This window comes from Salvelinus fontinalis, chromosome 13 (assembly GCF_029448725.1).
Source record: "Salvelinus fontinalis isolate EN_2023a chromosome 13, ASM2944872v1, whole genome shotgun sequence".
NCBI lineage: Eukaryota > Metazoa > Chordata > Actinopteri > Salmoniformes > Salmonidae > Salvelinus > Salvelinus fontinalis.
Window position 1 is genome coordinate 52,602,569 of NC_074677.1, and position 20,150 is coordinate 52,622,718.

At 43.2% G+C, this 20,150-nt stretch overlaps 1 protein-coding gene across 2 annotated transcripts; it reads left to right on the top strand.

The window, feature by feature from the left end:
- The first annotated feature begins 23 nt into the window (after positions 1 to 23).
- LOC129868985 (transforming growth factor beta-1 proprotein-like) lies at positions 24 to 11,877 on the top strand. Of its 2 annotated transcripts, XM_055943395.1 has the most exons (9): positions 24 to 424; positions 862 to 3,388; positions 3,517 to 3,799; positions 7,031 to 7,300; positions 7,553 to 7,630; positions 7,750 to 7,897; positions 8,363 to 8,513; positions 8,687 to 8,797; positions 8,944 to 11,877. In XM_055943395.1, exons 3-9 carry the CDS (start codon positions 3,526 to 3,528, stop codon positions 8,989 to 8,991), a joined length of 1,080 nt encoding a protein of 359 aa, XP_055799370.1. In that variant the 5' UTR covers positions 24 to 424; positions 862 to 3,388; positions 3,517 to 3,525; the 3' UTR covers positions 8,992 to 11,877. The 2 variants fall into 2 exon arrangements, with proteins under 2 accessions (XP_055799370.1, XP_055799369.1); XM_055943394.1 differs by having other exon boundaries at positions 862 to 3,799.
- The last annotated feature ends 8,273 nt before the right edge of the window (positions 11,878 to 20,150 follow it).

Below are 20,150 nucleotides of genomic sequence, written 5' to 3' on the forward strand. Positions count from 1 at the left end.
GGGGGGGGGGGGGGGGGGGGGGTGTGAGCCTTTAAACACCATCTGCCTTCCTGATTTTCAATATTTGATATTATTTTAAACATTTTATATAACTGAGGTATTTAAAAATGCAAACCAGATTTTATACTGTACTTAATTTCAGTTTTCTATTATCTTTAAAAAATATATATAGTAGAATTATGTAAATAAATCATTACCTGCATGCCTGTGATCTATAATCTAACCTGCATCATTTTGCTTTACAAATATTCCCTCAAAGTTTGCAAGTTTCATATCTAATGACACAATTAATTCACTCATCAATAATTTTATTTTTTGTAATAATATGCAGTCCTTAAAGTTTGATAGTATATTGTAGTAAACACAGGGTGGAGACAAAATACACTGAATATACAAAGCATTAGGAACACCTTCCTAATATTGAGTTGCACCCCCCCCAGTTTGCCCTCAAAAAAGCCTCAATTCGTCGGGGCATGGACTCTACAAAGTGTCGAAAGCGTTCCACAGGGATGCTGGCCCATGTTGACGCCAATGCTTCCCACAGCTGTGTCAAGTTTGCTGGATGTCCTTTGGGTGGTCGACCATTCTTGATACAAACAGGAAACTGAGCATGAAAAACCCAGCAGTGTTGCAGTTCTTGACACAAACCGTTGCGCCTGGCAGCTACTACCATACCCGTTTCAAAGGCACTTAAATATTTTGTCTTGCACATTCACCCTCAATGCCACACATACACAATCCATGTCTCAAGGTTTGAAAATCCTTCTTTAACCTGTCTCCTCCCCTTCATCTACACTGATTGAAGTGGATTTAACAATAAGGGATCATAGCTTTCACCTGGTCAGTCTGTCATTGAAAGAGTTTTGTATACTCAGTTTTGTACTGCCAGTGTACAGTTGAAGTCAGAAGTTTACATACACCTTAGCCAAATACATCTAAACTCAGTTTTTCACAATCCCTGACATTTAATCCTAGTACAAATTCCCTGTCTTAGGTCAGTTAGGATCATCACTTTATTTTAAGAATGTGAAATGTCAGAATAATAGTAGAGCGAATTATTTAGTTCAGTTTTTATTTCTTTCATCACATTCCCAGTAGGTCAGTAGTTTACATACACTCAATTAGTATTTGGTAGTATTACCTTTAAATTGTTTAACTTGGGTCAAACGTTTCAGGTAGCCTTCCACAAGATTCCCACAATAAGTTGGGTGAATTTTGGCCCATTCCTCCTGACAGAGCTGATGTAACTGAGTCAGGTTTGTAGGCCTCCTTGCTCGCACACGCTTTTTCAGTTCTTCCCACAAATGTTCTATAGGATTGAGGTCAGGGCTTTGTGATGGCCACTCCAATACATTGACTTTGTTGTCCTTAAGCCATTTTGCTACAACTTTGGAAGTATGCTTGGGGTCATTGTCCATTTGGAAGACCCATTTGCAACCAAGCTTTAACTTCCTGACTGATGTCTTGAGACGTTGCTTCAATATATCCACATAATTTTCCTGCCTCATGATGCCATCTATTTTGTGAAGTGCACCAGTCCCACCTGCAGCAAAGCACCCCCACAACATGATGCTGCCACCCCCGTGTTTCACGGTTGGGATGGTGTTCTTCGGCTTACAAGCCTCCCCCTTTTTCCTCCAAACATAACGATGGTCATTATGGCCAAACAGTTTTTGTTTCATCAGAACAGAGGACATTTCTCCAAAAAGTATGATCTTTGTCCCCATGTGCAGTTGCAAACCGTAGTCTGGCTTTTTTATAGTTTCTTCCTTGCTGAGCGGCCTTTCAGGTTATGTCGATATAGAACTCGTTTTACTGTGGATATAGATACTTTTGTACCCGTTTCCTCCAGCATCTTCACAAGGCCTTTGCTGTTCTGGGATTGATTTGCACTTTTCGCACCAAAGTACGTTCATCTCTAGGAGACAGAATACATCTCCTTCCTGAGCGGTATGACAGCTGCGTGGTCCCATGGTGTTTATACTTGCGTACTATTGTTTGTACAGATGAACGTGGTACCTTCAGGCGTTTGGAAATTGCTCCCAAGGATGAACCAGACTTGTGGAGGTCTACACATTTTTTTCTGAGGTCTTGGCTGATTTATTTTGATTTTCCCATAATGTCAAGCAAAGAGGCACGGAGTTTGAAGGTAGGCCTTGACATACATCCACAGTTACACCTCCAATTGAATCAAATGATGTCAATTAGCCTGTCAGAAGCTTCTAAAGCCATGACATCATTTTCTGAAATTTTCCAAGCGGTTTGAAGGCAGTCAACTTAGTGTATGTAAACTTCTGACCCACTGGAATTGTGATACAGTGAATTATAAGAAAAAGTGCTTTGAAATGGCAGAAGTTTCACAATGCTGCTCACTTCCTGGACTTAGTGTCATACATTTTTAGTGCAAGAGAGGAACTAGATAGAAATTCAAAGGAACTTGAGAAAATTATCAGTGGCTGAGAATGACTAGTAAAACAAACCGCACAATGAAATGTGTGAACAGCAGGGTCTAACAGGAAAGGTTGTGTGCAGAGTTTTTATTTTAGTCTGAAACGTTTTAACTAACTGGATCTGAATATAGTAAAGACTAGAGAGGGAGCTGTAACTACGTGTGGGCGAGTTTGTTGTTGCTGTTAGGATGTCTCTGCTCTTTCATTTGTTGTGGTGTTCTCTGGCAAGGTTGGGATTGGAAAGTGCGTCTACTGGTCTAGTGAGTGACAGCATCAGTCTTGGAGAATTTGAATTGAAGCTAGGCAGTAGTTTTTGACTCCTAACATTTCTTATGCTTAAAGCAATATGCTGTGTGCATGTGTTTATGAATAACTCATTAAGACATTTCCATTTCTCAATATTGTGATTTTTCTACACTAATAAAACGTCCCTTTTGCTTGGACAGGGAATTGGGTCAATTGACAAACATTTCTTCAGTAATGTTGTAAGAATACTGTCACATTTGCAACAAAAAAAAATCATTGAGATTTCCCTTTTATAGTTCATGACTTTCCAAACCTCACAGTTTACACAGGGCCACCTGTTTCCAAAGCTTGTTCGTTATATTAACGTGTGTGTGTGTGTATTTGGGTCCCAATGACAGGTAGTAATGTGGTGATGTGCTGTACTTCATTCATTCCTGAATTGAGACTGCCTCTAGGGAGCACTGAGAGTCTGTGCGGCAGCGTACCAGTGAGACAGTGACTCAGTCTAGGCTGAGCTCTTGTGGTGCTTCTCCGTGGTCTGACCTCGGGTTCCACAGCGTGCACCAGTCACAGAGGAGCTCAACTCGAGATCCTGAAGAGCCTCCTGTGTTTCACTGAGTATTGTGACAGCAGCAGGAGTAGTGCATTGAAATCAGCTCCCGCAACGGGACTCGGCGAGCTCAAACAGGACGGTAAAATCCACATAATAGTCATCTCTGAAAGCCTGCTGTCTTTAGACATCGTTCCTCTTTTAAAGTGTGCCATGAGGGCAGAATGTTTGACGCTGGTTTTCTTATTGGCGCTGGAATATTTCTGTCAGAGTGAAGCCATGTCCACCTGTAAGTCACTGGACTTGGAGCTGGTGAAGAGAAAACGCATTGAGGCCATCCGTGGACAGATACTGAGCAAGCTGCGGCTGCCCAAGGAGCCAGAGATTGATCAGGAGGGAGACACTGAGGAGGTCCCAACCTCCCTGATGTCCATCTACAACAGCACAGTGGAGCTGAGTGAGGAGCAGGTGTACACATACATACCGCCCACTCAGGATGCAGAAGAGGAGGCATACTTTGCAAAGGAGGTCCACAAGTTCAGCATGAAACAAAGTGAGTACACTCAGTGCACTACCCTTGCAAGGATAATGACGCTGAGCCTTTTTCTAAAATGTTTTATGAGATTAGTGGACACATTGTAAGGGATCTTAGACCGGCAGGTAGCCTAGTGGTTAGAGCGTTGGACTAGTAACCAAGAGGTTGCAAGATTGAATCCCCGAGCTGACAAGGTAAAAATCTGTCGTTCTGCCCCTGAACAAGGCAGGTAACCCACTGTTCCTAGGCCGTAATTGAAAATAAGAATTTGTTCTTAACTGACTTGCCTAGTTAAATAAAGGTGAAATAAAAAATTCCTCCATACAGAATCTTTCCAGATCCTTGATACCCCTCGTCTGTGCTTACGGACTGCCCTCTTGAATTCAAACCAGAGGTTTTCAATGGGTTTCAAGTCCAGAGACTGAGATGGCCATTGCAAAATGTTGGTTTTGTGGTCAATTAACCGTTTATTTGTGGATTTTTTATGTGTGCTTATGTTATTGTCTTGCTGGAAGAGCCAATTGTGGCCAAGTGTCATCCTCTTGGCAGAGGCAACCAGGTTTTGGCTAAAATGTCATGGTACTTTGTAAAGTTCCTGATGCTGTTGACCTTAACAAAGGCCCCAGGACTAGTGGAAGCAGAATGGCCCCATAACACCATACAAGTTACAAAATATGTTTTGGTACTTGTAACAAAATATATTTCTCTGTGCAATTGTATTAGTATATTATCATTTGCAAATGTTTTGAGCATGCTATGTAGCTCGGTATTTGTATGACTTGTTGTAGTATTCTTTTGCTAATCTTTATCAAGAGGGCCAATAATTCTGAACCTACCTGTATATCCATGCATGCTGCTGCTTACACAGATAATAAAGCCTGGGTAATTCCAGTCCTCGGGGGCCTCATTGGTGTCACACTTCTTCTCCATCCCTAGCAAACACAGCTGATTTAAACTAATTGCATTCTAAACTGAAGATCATGAATAGTTGATTATTGGAGTCAGGTGTGTTAGCTGGGACTGGGGCAAAAAGTGTGACACCAATCAGGCCCCCGAGGACTGGCGTTGCCCAGGCCTGCTAGTAGCTTGTCAAGTTAAAGTGGATGTTTCCCTAGCCTTACTTTAGTCAGGTATAGGCGTGTTAAATGGTCGATGTGTGTAGGGGTATCTTCAAAGGTTGATTTTTAAGGTATAAATCTTTAATCAAGGCTGGCCGTCGTGTACAGTTATTTTAACGTTTCATCTTAGGGCATACCATTGGAGAGGCGTGCGAGATATTTGCAGACCTATGCCTATTTGGCAACGCTTTTCTCACGTCGGAGAGTATATCCGTGGACGGTTCTGATAAGGAAATTGTCGTTTGCATCACTGGGCAGTGCCCAGGAATGAATTAAGTCCAATTGTCAGATGCTACCACCCCCATCGAAATCAAAACCAAACATGCTCAGTTCTACTTCCCGTCTGCGGCAGCAAGTTACCCAATTGCAGGTCTGATTATCTATTCTAGACAAACATGTTGAACACCAGTGTGTATACTAAGCTAGACACAACGTGGATTCCATGTTTGGTTTTGATTTAGAGGGGGTGGGGACATTTAACAATTGGATGTCATTCTTTCCTTATCAGAACCGTCAACCGACCACTGATATACTCTCCGATGTGGGAAAAGTATAGCCAAACAGGGTCAGCAATCTCGCAAGGTGGCTCAATGTTATACAGCTAGACCAGAGTAATGTTAAACCATATTGTCACTTAGAATGTGGAGGGTGAGACCGATGGATGGGGAAAGGGAGGTTTCCTCGGACTGATTCCCGTGTGCTTATCTGAACAGCTGGCAGGGAGGAACACTTCAGGATACATTCTGTTAAATGACTCAAGTCGTGCCCTCGCAAATAAAATGGCTTCTATCCCTGTAAACCATGAAGCATCTGTCAACCTTTTCACCACGCTGGATTGTGCGACGTAGGATGATGCAGAGAGGGTTAGCAGACATGCAAATGATTAAGCTAATCAAGGCTATTTTACCCATGTCATATGTTGTGAATATGATGCATTTGAAATAGTGCTGTAGTTTCAGACTGAGCAAATTTAGAAACTGCAGTTGGTGGAACATTTTTAGGATGTAAATGTGTATAATTATGTCCTTTAGATAAGGTTGTTGACTGGAAATGGGTGTTTCTTCCATTGGTTTACTGAACTGACTGCAATGGCCCTGTCTGCTGTGTTTAAAACCACGGCCTGCCTCAACCTTTTACCTCTCCCTACCAGATGTTTCCTTCCCTTTGCTGGATCCTTCCCCTTTTCTGTCTAAAGACAGTATAAATCTCTGCAGTGTAAACTTGTTGTCCAGGCAGTCACTGAGCCGGTTAGGTTTGCCCCAGAAGCTCTCAGGATCGTGACCTCTGATTAGCTCCTTTTTTTATGCTGCTGGTTTAGTGTAATGCTATGTGGTGATGCATGATGGTTTGCTCTCGAGAACCCAAGGTGGCATTCTGCTCAGAGTTCTCAGGCGTAAGTATCGCCCAGAGGCTGGGACCATGTGAACTACAATCCCCACACTCTGCTTTAATGTTTATAAACGTTAATAATCCTCACTTGCAATAAGGTTTTGGAAACATAAAGCCCTCTCTTTTCACATCACATAAAAAACAACTTCACAAATGCAAATTATACACTTACAATTATACACTGTTTTAACACAGTTGCAGCCAACAATATTTTTCAAGTAAAACACTTTTTTGGCTTCCTTATTCCGTTACACACAGATGTTCGGAGCACTCTAGATAGCTAATTAGCACAGGTGGTTGCCTCTGTCTTCTGTCTGTTTTCCGTAAACAACCTCTGTAACATGGAAATATGGCTGTTTGGGAACCCTAACCTTATAAAGGTTCCCCCTCCCCCACACCGACAGAAGATACCTTTGTAAATAGATGCTAGAGTTAGCTAGAGGCTACAGCATGGTGTGATCTGGTCCCCAGAGCAGGCTCACTTCCTCAGCGGCCTTTCCAATGTGTAATTATTGTTATAGACTCGCAGGGGTAATTTTGGCTCCAGCGGATAGTATTTGAGGCAAAGCCAAACCTGAAACTGCATTCGCCTCTCCCTGAGAGTGTCTTTTTATATAACAGAATCTATCCACAATAGTTTTATTACCGGTACAATGCTTTCTCTATGGCCTCCTCTCTTGCACTGACGGGTCCTGTAGTAGAAATAATTAACAATCACTGACTGACTCTCCTTCTTTCCCAGGTGAGAACACCGGTAAGTACCAAATGCTCTTCAACATGTCTGAGATGCGGTCTGTATTGGGGACAGATCGACTGCTCTCTCAAGCTGAGCTCCGTCTCCTCATCAAAAATCGTGGCATGCTCGACGGCATTGAGCAGAGGCTGGAACTCTACAGAGGCATTGGAGATAAGGCACGTTACATGAAGTCCCATTTTGTCTCAAAGGAATGGGCCAATCGCTGGATCTCCTTTGATGTTACACAGACTCTGAGGGAGTGGCTGCAAGGGGCTGGTAAGTTACAATTTCCTTTAGGGTTGTAGTCATAATTGCATAACACAAACAGTATGTTGAAACACTGACAATCATATCCTGTTACAAATCTGTGTTTGATTGAAGTGGCACTACAAAGAAGGCCTTTGGAAAAGCATGTGTAAGAACTTTCCAATAGACTTTTACACCTAAAACAGCAGACCTATTCCATAAGGTTTAAAAAATAAATAAATGATATACAATTTATATTTGGATTTTTACAACATTTTCCAGGAGAGGAGCAAGGATTCCAATTGAAGTTGTCTTGTGATTGTGGGAAAACAATGGACGAATTCCTCTTTGAAATATCAGGTATTTGCAGTCTACTAGCTATATTCACTATATTGAAATCAACTCAAGCCACACGCTTTCTGACAAACCTCCACTGTAAATCTCTTTACTGACAAATGTGTCAATGTTTTATACAATAGGGATGAACAAGCCAAGGGGAGATAAAGAAACTCTCTTCGTGAACATGCCAAAGCCTCACATTTTACTGATGTCACTTCCTGTGGAACGCCACAGCCAGCTTAGCTCTCGGAAGAAACGACAAACCACTACTGAAGAGATTTGCTCAGAGTGAGACTATTCTTTATTCCACCAGCCCAAGAGAACATTTTATAACTATCAATTCATGTCTCTTAAATGTGTGTTAATTAAGCAATAAGGCACAAGGGGGTGTGGTATGTGGCCTATATACCACGGCTAAGGGTTGTTCTTAGCACGACGCAACGCGGAGTGCCTGGATACTGCCCTTAGCCGTGGAATATTGGCCATGCACCACAAACCCCCGAGGTGCCTTATTGCTATTATAAACTGGTTACCAACTTAAATAGAGCAGTAAAAATACATGTTTTGTCATACCCATGGTATACGGTCTGACATACCACGGCTGTCAGCCAATCAGCATTCAGGGCTCGAACCACCCAGTTTATAATCTCTTTTAGCTGATGGATATAATGTAGGCCTACTTAGACGCCTTGTTAACGCCCTGTTTTTAAGAGATGAGGTGTATAACTCACAGGTGTGTGTGTGTACCCCTAGCAAATCAGAGAGTTGCTGTGTGCGAAAGCTTTACATTGACTTCCGTAAGGACCTGGGCTGGAAATGGATCCATGAACCCACTGGCTACTTTGCTAACTACTGCATGGGCCCATGCACCTATATCTGGAACACAGAGAACAAGTACTCCCAGGTAATGCTACCAATCATGTACCTGTAAGCCTCCCTATTGTTTACTGTCTCTAAAGGATCTGTACAGTAATGCCACTATATAGCCACGGGGTGAGATTGAGACCACATACAGAACGAGATGGTCTGTAACTGTTGAATGAGATATCTAGTAACCTTTTGTTTACTTAATCACAGGTACTGGCTCTGTATAAGCACCACAATCCTGGAGCCTCTGCCCAACCTTGCTGTGTTCCACAGGTCTTGGAGCCCCTACCCATTCTCTACTATGTGGGTAGACAACACAAGGTCTGTGAATACTGTATTGTTAACTCAAAGTCTCATAACATCCTCACTGAATTGAAATGATAGTCAACGAAGCTGCTGGGTTAAAATGTTTCTGAACAATGTCTCCACTGAAGGTACTCTTCCTTTTTTTTTTTTTTCTTGCACAGGTGGAGCAGTTGTCCAATATGATTGTTAAGTCCTGCAAGTGTAGCTAGAATTACATATATCCATTTTCTTATTCATCGTATTTCCTTGTACTCATGGAGTCCTAGCTAAAATCTGGATGTAGTCCAGACATCATTTCCGAATGTTAATATTATTATTTGACATATTTCCCAGCCGAGGATTTCCCTATTCAATGATTAGTGGATGTTTATTTTATTTTATATATAGTGGTTTATGGAGTTTTTTAATAGTTATTTAGATTTACCAATGTCCTGGGTGTGTCAATAGACTTGTCTTATTGTCATTGTGTTTCAGTATTTACAGTGTATTCACAAAGTATTCAGACCCCTTCTTTTTTCCCACATTTTGTTACGTTACAGCCTTATTCTGAAATGGATTAAATAAAATAAAAATCCTCATCAATTTACACACAATACCTGTAAAAAAAGACGCCTTGTTCCCCCTCCTCTCCTCTCTACCTAACTTCCCCTTCACAGTCCCTTCAGTTTCCCTTCAGTCCCGTTAGTTTGGCTGCTCAGCCCACCTAAGTTATCCCTCACCCATAGCCCTGCCATTCCCAACCAATCAGAGTGCTTGGAAAGGGGCATCAGGACACTGCACCCACCCACTCAGGTCAGAGCATTATTGTTGTCTGAATGGAGAAGACGCATGTGTCTGAGGACTTTTTATTGTCGACAGTAACACGAATGTCTGACTGTTGTGTGCGTCGAAATAACCACAACAATAAGAATCCAAGTCATTCGGATTACCAAAATCATAGAAACACCTACAATGGAAATATCTGTGTGTGTGTGTGGTGGTGACTATCAAGAGTACAGTGATGGGCCTCAACATCATGTTCTAACCAGACAGCACTATAGTGGGCAGAACCAAACCAATCAGTTATAAGTATATAGCGGGTGAGGGAATTCAGAGCCGACCGCTTAGACAGGTGAGGGCATACTAGCCAACCGTTTTTACGTGGTTCTTCTAGCCGGATTTAGTGACCAACTTTTTTTTTACACGTCCCTCATTTGTCCAGATTAGTTTTTACAATACCACATAATGACAAAGCGAAAACCCGTGATTGTGTCGAGGCACAGATCTGGGGGAAGGGTACCAAAACATTTCTGCAGCATTGAATGTCCCCAAGAACACAGTGGCCTCCATCATTCCTAAGTGGAAGAGGTTTGGAACCACCAAAACTATTCCTAGAGCTGGCCGCCCGGCCAAACTGAGCAATCGGGGGAGAAGGGCCTTGGTCAGTGTAGTGACCAATAATCTGATGGTGTCTCTGACAGAGCTCCAGTTCCTCTATGGAGATGGGAGAACCTTCCAGAATGACAACCACCTCTGCAGCACTCTACCAATCAGGCCTTTATGGTATTGGCCAGATGGAAGCCACTCCTCAGTAAAAGGCACATGACAGCCCTCTTGGAGTTTGCCAAAAGGCATCTAAAGGACTCTTAGAACATGAGAAACAAGATTCTCTGATGAAACCAAGATTGAACTCTTTGGCCTGAATGCGAAGTGTCACGTCTGGAGGAAACCTGGCACCATCCCTACGGTGAAGCATGGTGGTGGCAGCATAATTCTGTGGGGATGTTTTTCAGCGGCAGGGAGTGGGAGACTAGTCAGGATCGAGGGAAAGATGAACGGAGCAATGTACAGCGAGATCCTTGATGAAAACCTGCTCCAGAGCACTCAGGACCTCAGACTGGGGTGAAGGTTCACCTTCCAACAGGACAACGACCCAAAGCACACAGCCAAGACAATGCAGGAGTGACTTCGGGATAAGTCTCTGAATGTTCTTGAGTTGCCCAGCCAGAGCCCGAACATGAACCAGATCGGACATCTCTGGAGAGACCTGAAAATAGCTAGTGCAGCGATGCTCCCTATCCAACCTGACAGAGCTTGAGAGGATCTGCAGAGAATGGGAGAAACTCCCCAAATACAGTTGTGCTAAGCTTGTAGCGTCATACCCAAGAAGAATCAAGGCTGTAGTCGCTGCCAAAGGTGCTTCAATAAAGTACTGAGTAAAGGGTCTGCATACTTATGTATATTTAATATTTGTATTTTTTATAAACTAGCAAAACAAATCTAAATGTATTTTTGCTTTGTCATTATGGGGTATTGTGTGTAGATTGATGAGGAAAAATGTATTTAATCAATTTTAGAATAAGGTTGTAACGTAACAAAATGTGGAAAAGTCAAGCGGTCTGAATACTTTCCAAATGCACTGTATGCTCCCTGGGGCACTTCCTCAGGAAGTATAGAGGAAGGAGACGGGATTAGTTTGGGTCTGTTACTCAAAATACTGAATGTACAATAGCATGAACTCCCTCTTATAAGTTGCCGTTCATCTTTTAAAGGAACGCATCTTCATCACACCCCTCATCAAGTCTCAAGAAAGTAATTGAATAAAAATAAAAAAACAAATTATGATGGCGCCTACTCGACCAACAGTTTACATAATTTGTAGATACTATGTGTCTTTAACTATAAATAAGTTAACAGGCTGCTTGACTGACACTCTGTTAGTATGTCAGGTCGATGTGATAGTGCTGGTTGGCTCTCACTCAAGGTTAAGTGCATGTGAGAGTCTTTGTGCTTGCAGACACCTGCGGCCCACTTTTCACGTTTTCCCTCTCCGCAGTGCATTCCATCTGGTGGAAATACAGTACCACTCCCTCAGTGGGAGGCAGTCAGAAGGTGATTAGCACAATACAAGTGAATAAGGGGGAGGCAGATAAAGTAGCTTGAATGAAAGGGTTCTCATCTTCAGAGGTGAACACATGGCAAATGTGAACACATGGCAAATAACGAGACACCCAGGTGTCCACAACATGTTAAATTAGTCTAAAGTTAATCTATTAGTAAAATGTATTTTGAAGCATGGCTGTACAAAATAAAGGCTGCCTTTTGAGACAATATTATTTTAGGCTTTCTAGGCCCGTGTCTGATTGGTCTTTAGTGCCCTCTAGGGGCTTGGCTCAATAAACAAAGTTACAGTATTGAACAAGGTTTCCCAGTAAATCACTCTCTCAGACATTTTATATATATATATATTGAGTTCAATATCTCATTTTCAAGGGAGCCCTGCATGACAAGACCAAGCAATTATACAATAAAAGTTACAACCAAGGCAGGAGCATATGAAACACACAATGAAAATAAAACTAACAACACAATCATAAAAAAACATCTACATTCCTCAGCGAAAAGGTCCTCTACCAACTCTCTGAACTGCCCAAAAGGCACTAATGCATCCAACTGTAAGGTATTCTGTAGATTGTTACATAAGTGAGGTGCGAAGAAACTAAAAGCTGTTTTACCTAAATCTGTAGTGACAGAAGGAATTTCAAAGTTCGCCAGCCCTGTGACCTGGTATGCTATCTCGTACATCTAAAGGTTAGTAATGGCAATAGGTAATGCGGGAGTTTTTGCAAAACAGAATGGCACATTTTTTTACCTATGCGAAGTCAAAGAGGGCCAGTCTACTTTCTGATAGAGAATGCAGTGATGAGTGCAAAACCTGTCACCTGTGGAAAAAATGCAGTGTGCTGTGGTAAATGGCATCTAACAGCTGTAATGAAGTGGCAGCTGCCTTTATGAAGATCCCGCCCCCCCTCCTATACACTTTGCCATGTCTAATGTGTGTTCATGTAATATTTGAGTGACCAAAAAATTACAACAATATCTATGGGCTGAAAAACCTAAATAAAAAAAACATTAGCTGACATGGGCTAGTTGATCTGGACATTTCTGACAAGTTATAAATAGCTCTCTAAGGTATGCAATGACTGACATGACAAGAGGAACTGATGATTCACTACCTAATTTCGAAAATGAACCCGAGTTCCTCTAAAAATATATATTTTTTATTATTATATATATTTTTTTCTGAGATAAGGTAAATTTCCTGCTGTCTCCCATCTACCATTCCTGAACGGTCTTGTCCCACACCAACTGTCCATGTGGCTCCTTGGCCCACTCAGAAAGAAGTGCCTAAGTGGTGGACCATGTCAGTGCAAACCCAGCCAGGGCAGCGGGCATTCCATCAGCTGCCCAGTTCTTAGCCTGAATCCTGGACAGCACAGTCACTCCAATCTATAAAGAGGTCAACAAAACTATATGATACATATTTCTAAATGGCTAAATCTGCCATTTCCCCTTTCCCCTTGACAGTTGTGTGGACAGACAGTAGCCTATCTTTGTTGTGCTATAGGCTGTATTTGGCCTGGGCCTGATGGTTCCCCCTGCTGAGAGGCAATAACGAACACCCCTATCAGCAAGCATAGAGGGGGAAGGTAGGGGCTCAATGTCAATTAGCATCACCTTCACCAGTGTTGGGGCCATTACTCAAAAAAGTAATATATTACCTACTACGACTTTCTTTTTTCAACAGTAACAAATTACTTTACCTATTACTCCCTGGGAAAAGTAATTAGTTACACTCTATATTACTTTTTGCATTCTCACTCAATTTAAACAATGTCAATGTTATGTTACTTAGGCCTGCACACCACTGGATAATGGCAGTATTTCCTCTACTACATACCCAGCTACAAGCATGTTCAGCTCTCCCTGGGTTACAGCCTGTCCTCCTGAATGATTCAAATCAAGCCTTGGTTGTTTGGAGGAGGTAGGCCTACAGTCATCGTCAGCAGCATTGGTCAGGCCTCGGGGGTCTTTCGCTACGAGTTTTGTCATGGCGTGATGCTTTTGCAGGTGCTTCAAGAGGTTGGAAGTTGTGTTTCTTGCAGTGGAGAGGTGTTTCTCTCCTGGGCACAGTTTACACTTTTTACAGTTCTATTCTTGACATTTTGTCCTTCTACCAAATCAAAGTACTGGAAGTACTTCCACACTGAGAAACTATTTCAAATCGTCTCTCATTGATTCAGGCAGGTGGGTGTCCACCCCGAAGTGCCGCATGTAATTTTTTATTATTTCAGCTTCATTTAACCAGAATAAGTTCTCGTTTACAACTGCGACCTGGTCAAGATAAAGCAAAGCAGTGCAACAAAAACAACACAGATTTACACAAAAAAACATTCAGTCAATAACACAATAAAAAAATCTATGTACAGTGTGTGCAAATGTAGAAGAGTAGGGAGGTTAGGCAATGAATAGGCCATGGAGGCGAAATAATGACAATTTAGCATTAACACTGGAGTGATAGATGTGCAGATGATGATGTGCAAGTAGAGTTACTGGGGTGCAAAAGAGCAAGAGGATAAATAACAATATGGGGATGAGGTAGTTGGGTGTGCTATTTACAGATTGGCTGTGTACAGGTACAGTGATCGGTAAGCTGCTCTGACAGCTGATGCTTAAAGTTTGAGAGGGAGATATAAGACTCCAGCTTTTGGCAGCAGAGAACTGGAAGGAAAGGCGGCCAAAGGAAGTGTTGGCTTTGGGGATAACCAGTGAAATATACCTGCTGGAGCATGTGCTACGGGTGGGTGTTGCTATGGTGACCAGTGAGCTGAGATAAGGCGGGGACAGTGGGTTTGACGATGAATATGTAGTGAGGGCCAGCCAACGAGAGCATGCAGGTCACAGTGGTGGGTAGAATATGGGGCTTTGGTGACAAAACGGATGGCACTGTGAGACTACATCCAGTTTGCTGAGTAGAGTGTTGGAGGCTATTTTGTAAATGACATCGCCTAAGTCAAGGATCGGTAGGATAGTCAGTTTTACGAGTGTATTTTTGGCAGCATGAGTAAAGGAGGCTTTGTTGCGAAATAGGAAGCCGATTCTAGATTTAATTTTGGATTAGAGATGCTTAATGTGAGTCTGGAAGGAGAGTTTACAGTCTTGCCAGACACCTAGGTATTTGTAGTTGTCAATATATTCTAAGTAAGAAGCGTCGAGAGTAGTGATGATAGTCGGGCGGGCGGGTGCGGGCAATAATCGTGTTGAAGAGCATGGATTTAGTTTTACTAGCATTTAAAAGCAGTTGTAGGCCACGGAAGGAGTGTTGTATGGCATTGAAGCTCGTTTGGAGGTTTGCTAACACAGTGTCCAAAGAAGGGCTGTAGATGTATACAGAATGGTGTCGTCTGCGTAGAGGTGGATCAGAGAATCACCAGCAGCATATATACATATTGATATATACAGATAAAAGAGTTGGCCCAAGAATTGAACCTTGTGGCACCCCCATAGAGACTTCCAGAGGTCCGGACAACAGGCCCTCCGATTTGACAGACTGAATTTGATCTGAGAAGTAGTTGGTGAACCAGGCGAGGCAGTCATTTGAGAAGCCAAGGCTATTGAGTCTGCCGATAAGAATGTGGTGATTGACAGAGTCGAAAGCCTTGGCCAGGTCGATTAAGACGGCTGCACAGTACTGTCTTTTATCGAGAGCGGTTATGATATGATTTAGGACCTTGAGCGTGGCTGAGGTGCACCCATGACCAGCTCGGAAACCAGATTGCATAGTGGAGAAGGTACGGTGGGTTTCGAAATAGTCGGTGATCTGTTTGTTAACTTGGCTTTCGAAGATTTTAGAAAGGCAGGGCAGGATGGATATAGGTCTATAACAGTTTGGGTCTAGAGTGTCTCCCCCTTTGAAGAGGTGGATGACCACGGCAGCTTTCCAATCTTTGAAGATCTCAGAGGATCCGGAAGAGAGGTTGAACAGGCTAGTAATTGGGGTTTCAACAGTTTTGGCTGATAATTTTAGAAAGAGCAGGTCCAGATTGTCTAGCCCAGCTGATTTGTAGGGATCCAGATTTTGCAGCTCTTTCAGAACATCAGCTGTCTGTATTTGGGTGAAGGAGAAGTGTGTGTGTGGGGGGCAAGTTCCTGCAGGGGGTACTGAGCTGTTGACCGGGGTAGGGGTAGCCAGGTGGAAAGCTTGGCCAGCCGTAGAAAAATGCTTATTGAAATGATCGATTATCATAGATTTATCGGTGGTGATAGTGCTTCCGAGCCTCAGTGCAGTGGGCAGCTGGGAGGAGGTGCTCTTATTCTCCATGGACTTTACAGTGTCCCAAAACCTTTTGGAGTTTGTGCTACAGGATGCACATTTCTGTTTGAAATAGCTCGCCTTAGCTTTCCTAACTGACTGAGTATATTGGTTCCTGACTTACCTGAAAAGTTACATATCGTGGGGGCTATTCGATGCTAATGCAGAATGCCACAGGATGTTTTTGTGCTAGTCAAGGGCAGTCAAGTCTGGGGTGAACCAAGGGCTATATCTGTTTTTAGTTCTACATTTTTTGAATGGGGCAAGCTTATTTATGATGGTGAGAAAAGTACTTTTAAAGAGCAACCAGGCATCCTCTACTGACGGGATGAGGTCAATAGGATACCCGGGCAAGGTCGATTAGAAAGGCCTGCTCGCTGAAGTGTTGTAGGGAGCTTTTGACAATGATGAGGGGTGGTCGTTTGACTGCGGATCCATTACGCACGCAGGCAATGAGGCAGTGATCGCTGAGATCTTGGTTGAAAACAGCAGAGATGTATTTAGAGGGCAAGTTGATTAGGATGATATCTAAGAGGGTGCCCATCGTTATGGATTTAGGGTTGTACCTGGTAGGTTCCTTGATCATTTTGTGAGATTGAGGGCATCTAGCTTAGATTGTAGGATGGCCAGGGTGTTAAGCATGTCCCAGTTTAGGTCACCTAACAGTACGAACTCTGAAGAAAGATGGGAGGCAATCAATTCACATATGGAGTCCAGGGCACAGCTGGCGGCTGAAGGGGGTGGATTTTTAAAAGTAGAAGCTCGAATTGTTTGGGCACAGACCTGGATAGTATGACAGAACTCTGCAGGCTATCTCTGCAGTAGATTGCAACTCTGCCCCCTTCGGCAGTTCTATCTTGTTATAGTTAGGGATGGAAATTTCATAATTTTTGGTGGCCTTCCTAAGCCAGGGTTCAGACATGGCTAGGACATCAGGGTTGGCAGAGTGTGCTAAAGCAGTGAATAAAACTAACTTAGGGAGGAGGCTTCTAATGTTAACATGCATGAAACCAGGGCTTTTACAGTTACAGAAGTCAACAAATGAGAGCGCCTGGGGAATGGGACCGGTGCTGGGAGCTGCAGGGCCTGGGTTAACCTCTACATAACCAGAGGAACAGAGGAGGAGTAGGATAAGGGTACGGCTAAAGGCTATAAGAACTGGTAATCTAGTGCGTTCGGAACAGAGAGTAAAAGGAGCAGATTTCTGGGCGCGGAAGAATAGATTCAAGGCATAATGTACAGACAAGGGTGTGGTAGGATGTGAGTACAGTGGAGGTAAACCTAGGTATTGAGTGATGATGAGAGAGGTTTTGTCTCTAGAGGCACCATTTATGCCAGGTGAGGTCACCGCATGTGTGGGGGGTGGAACAAAGGGCTATCTACGGCATATTGAGCAGGGCTGGAGGCTCTACAGTGAAATAATACAATAATCACTAACCAAAACAGCAATAGACAAGGCATATTGACATTAGGGAGAGGCATGTGTAGCCGTGTGATCATAGGGTCCAGTGAGTAGCAATAGAGGAGTCAGGGAGCCAATTCAGTAGTTGCTACTACGCTATGCGAGCTGGAGACACGACGATTCAGACAGCTAGTGGGCCGGAGATAGCAGATGGGCCTCAGGCGACGTCGCAATGGAAGAGCCTTTTGAAACCACCTCGGACGGTTATGTCGGCAGACCAGTCGTGATGGATCGGTGGGGCTCCGTGTCGGCAGTAAAGGGTCCAGGCCAATTGGCAAAAGAGGTATTGTTGCCCAAGAATTGGCTGATGGACCTCTTCGGCTAGCCGGGAGATGGGCCAGGCTCGAGGCTAGCTCCAGGTTAACTGGTGCTTGCTTCGGGATAGAGACGTTAGCCTGGAGTAGCCACTCGGATAGCAGCTAGCTAACTGCGATGATCTGGTGTAAAGGTTCAGAGCTTGCGGTAGGAATCCGGAGATGTGGTAGAGAAAAAAGCAGTCTGATATGTTTTTGCGCTGTGCAGACTGGTAGGAATTGACCGGGCTGAGGCTGTCTGATGTCCGAGTTAACGTTGAGTAGCTAGTTAGCTGGCTAGCTTCTGAGGGGGGTTCCGGTTCTAAAGTGTAGAAATAGTAGATCCGTACCACATTGGGTGAGGCGGATTGCAGGAGAGTATATTCAGTCCGTAGATGGAAAGTGAGGTTAAAATATATACGAAGAAAACAATATATACACGGGACAAGACAAAACACCTACGTCCGACTGCTACGCCATCTTGGGTCTGCCATCTTGGGTCATGATAACACTCACCTGTCTTTATCAATGAGAAGATTTTAAATAGACAAGATGGCAGCTTACACATTGTTGAATTCCTTCATGGAGCAAAATAATGACCAAGCATTTTCTACTTCTGAACAAAAATTTAAAAGCAACATGTAAAATGTTGGTACCATGTTTCATGAGCTGAAATAAAAGATCCCAGAAAATGTCCATATGCACAAAAAGCTTATTTCTCTCACATTGTGTGCAAAACTTTGTTTACATCCCTGTTGGTGAGCAGTTCTCCAACGCCAAGATAATCCATATACCTGACAGGTGTGGCATATCAAGAAGCTAATTGAACAGCATGATCATTACACAGGTGTACCTTGTGCTGGGTAGTCTAAAGGCCAGTCTAAAATTAGCAGTTTTGTCAAACACCACAATGCCCCGGAGCATGCAATTATCATGCCGACAGCAGGAATGCCCACCAGAGCTGTTGCCAGAGAACTGAATGTCATTTCTCAACCATAAGCAGCCTCCAACGTTGTTTTAGAGAATTTGACAATACATCCAACAGGCCTCACATCCGCAGATCACGTGTAACCACGCCAGCCCAGGACCTCCACATCCGGCTTCTTCACCTGCGGGATCACCTGAGACCAGCCACCCGTACAGCTTATGAAACTATGGGTTTGCACAACTGAAGAATTTCTGTACAAACTGTCAAACATCTCTGTGAAGCTCATCTGCATGCTCGTCGTCCTCACCAGGGTCTTGACCTGACTGCAGTTTGGCGTCATAACCGATTTCAGTGGGCAAATGCTCACCATCGATGGCCACTGGCAACGCTGGAGAAGTGTGCTCTTCACGGATGAATCCTGGTTTTAACTGTACCGGATAGATGGCAGACAGCATGTGAGGTGTCATGTGGGCAAGTGTAACGATTCTCGTCCTCCTCGTCTGAGTCGGAAGTATCGGACCAATATGCAGCGTGGTAAGTGATCGTCATATTTTAATAATAAACTGAACACTACAAAATACAAAAATAACAAAGTGAATGAAAACCGAAACAGTCCTGAATGGTAACACAAACCCAGGAAAACAACCACCCACAACCAAAATGGGGAAAACAGGCTACCTAAATATGATTCTCAATCAGAGACAACGAACAACAGCTGCCTCTGATTGAGAACCATATCAGGCCAGACATAGAAATACAACAACATAGAAAACAGAACATAGACTACCCACCCCAACTCACGCCCTGACCAACCTAACACAAAGACATAAAAAGAAACTAAGGTCAGAACGTGACAGCAAGCGTTTTTGTTAGGTGAGAATTATCGGTTAATTGAATGATTAGAATATTCCGCCCTGAAACATATAATTGTATGGAAGTGATTAGAATGTATGACTTCATAATCAATAAATGTGTAGTCCTAGTCTATGGATTTCACATGACTGGGAATACAGATATGCATTTGTTGGTCACAGATACCTTAAAAAAATGGCATGGATCTGAAAACCAGTCAGTATCTGGTGTGACCACCATTTTCCTCATGCAGCGCGACACATCTCCTTTGCATAGAGTTGATCAGGCTGTTGATTGTGGACTGTGGAATGTTGTCCCACTCCTCTTCGATGGCTGTGAGAAGTTGCTGGATATTGGCAGGAACTAGAACATGCTGTTGTTGTAAGGGCTGTCGTTCTCCTCTTCCTCGGACGAGGAGAGGAGAGAAGGATCAGTGGACCAATACGCAGCATTCGGGAAATAAGCCATCTTTTATTTGAACACGATGGCAACACGAAACAAAATACTTTCAAATTTACAAAACAAGAAAACGACGTAGACGAAACCTGAACATAAACTTACATAACTAAACGTAAAACTCACGGACAGGAAACAGACTACATCAAAATAAACGAACAGCCAAACAGTCCCGTATGGTACATACATTCGACGACACAGGAGACAATCACCCACAAACAAACAGTGAGAACACCCTACCTAAA

Coding starts and splice junctions, on each gene's coding strand:
- LOC129868985 (XM_055943394.1), top strand. CDS start 3,460: ATGAGGGCAGAATGTTTGACGCTGGTTTTCTTATTGGCGCTGGAATAT. Junction 7,301..7,552: donor GGAGTGGCTGCAAGGGGCTG/GTAAGTTACAAT, acceptor AACATTTTCCAG/GAGAGGAGCAAGGATTCCAA. Junction 7,898..8,362: donor ACTGAAGAGATTTGCTCAGA/GTGAGACTATTC, acceptor GTGTACCCCTAG/CAAATCAGAGAGTTGCTGTG.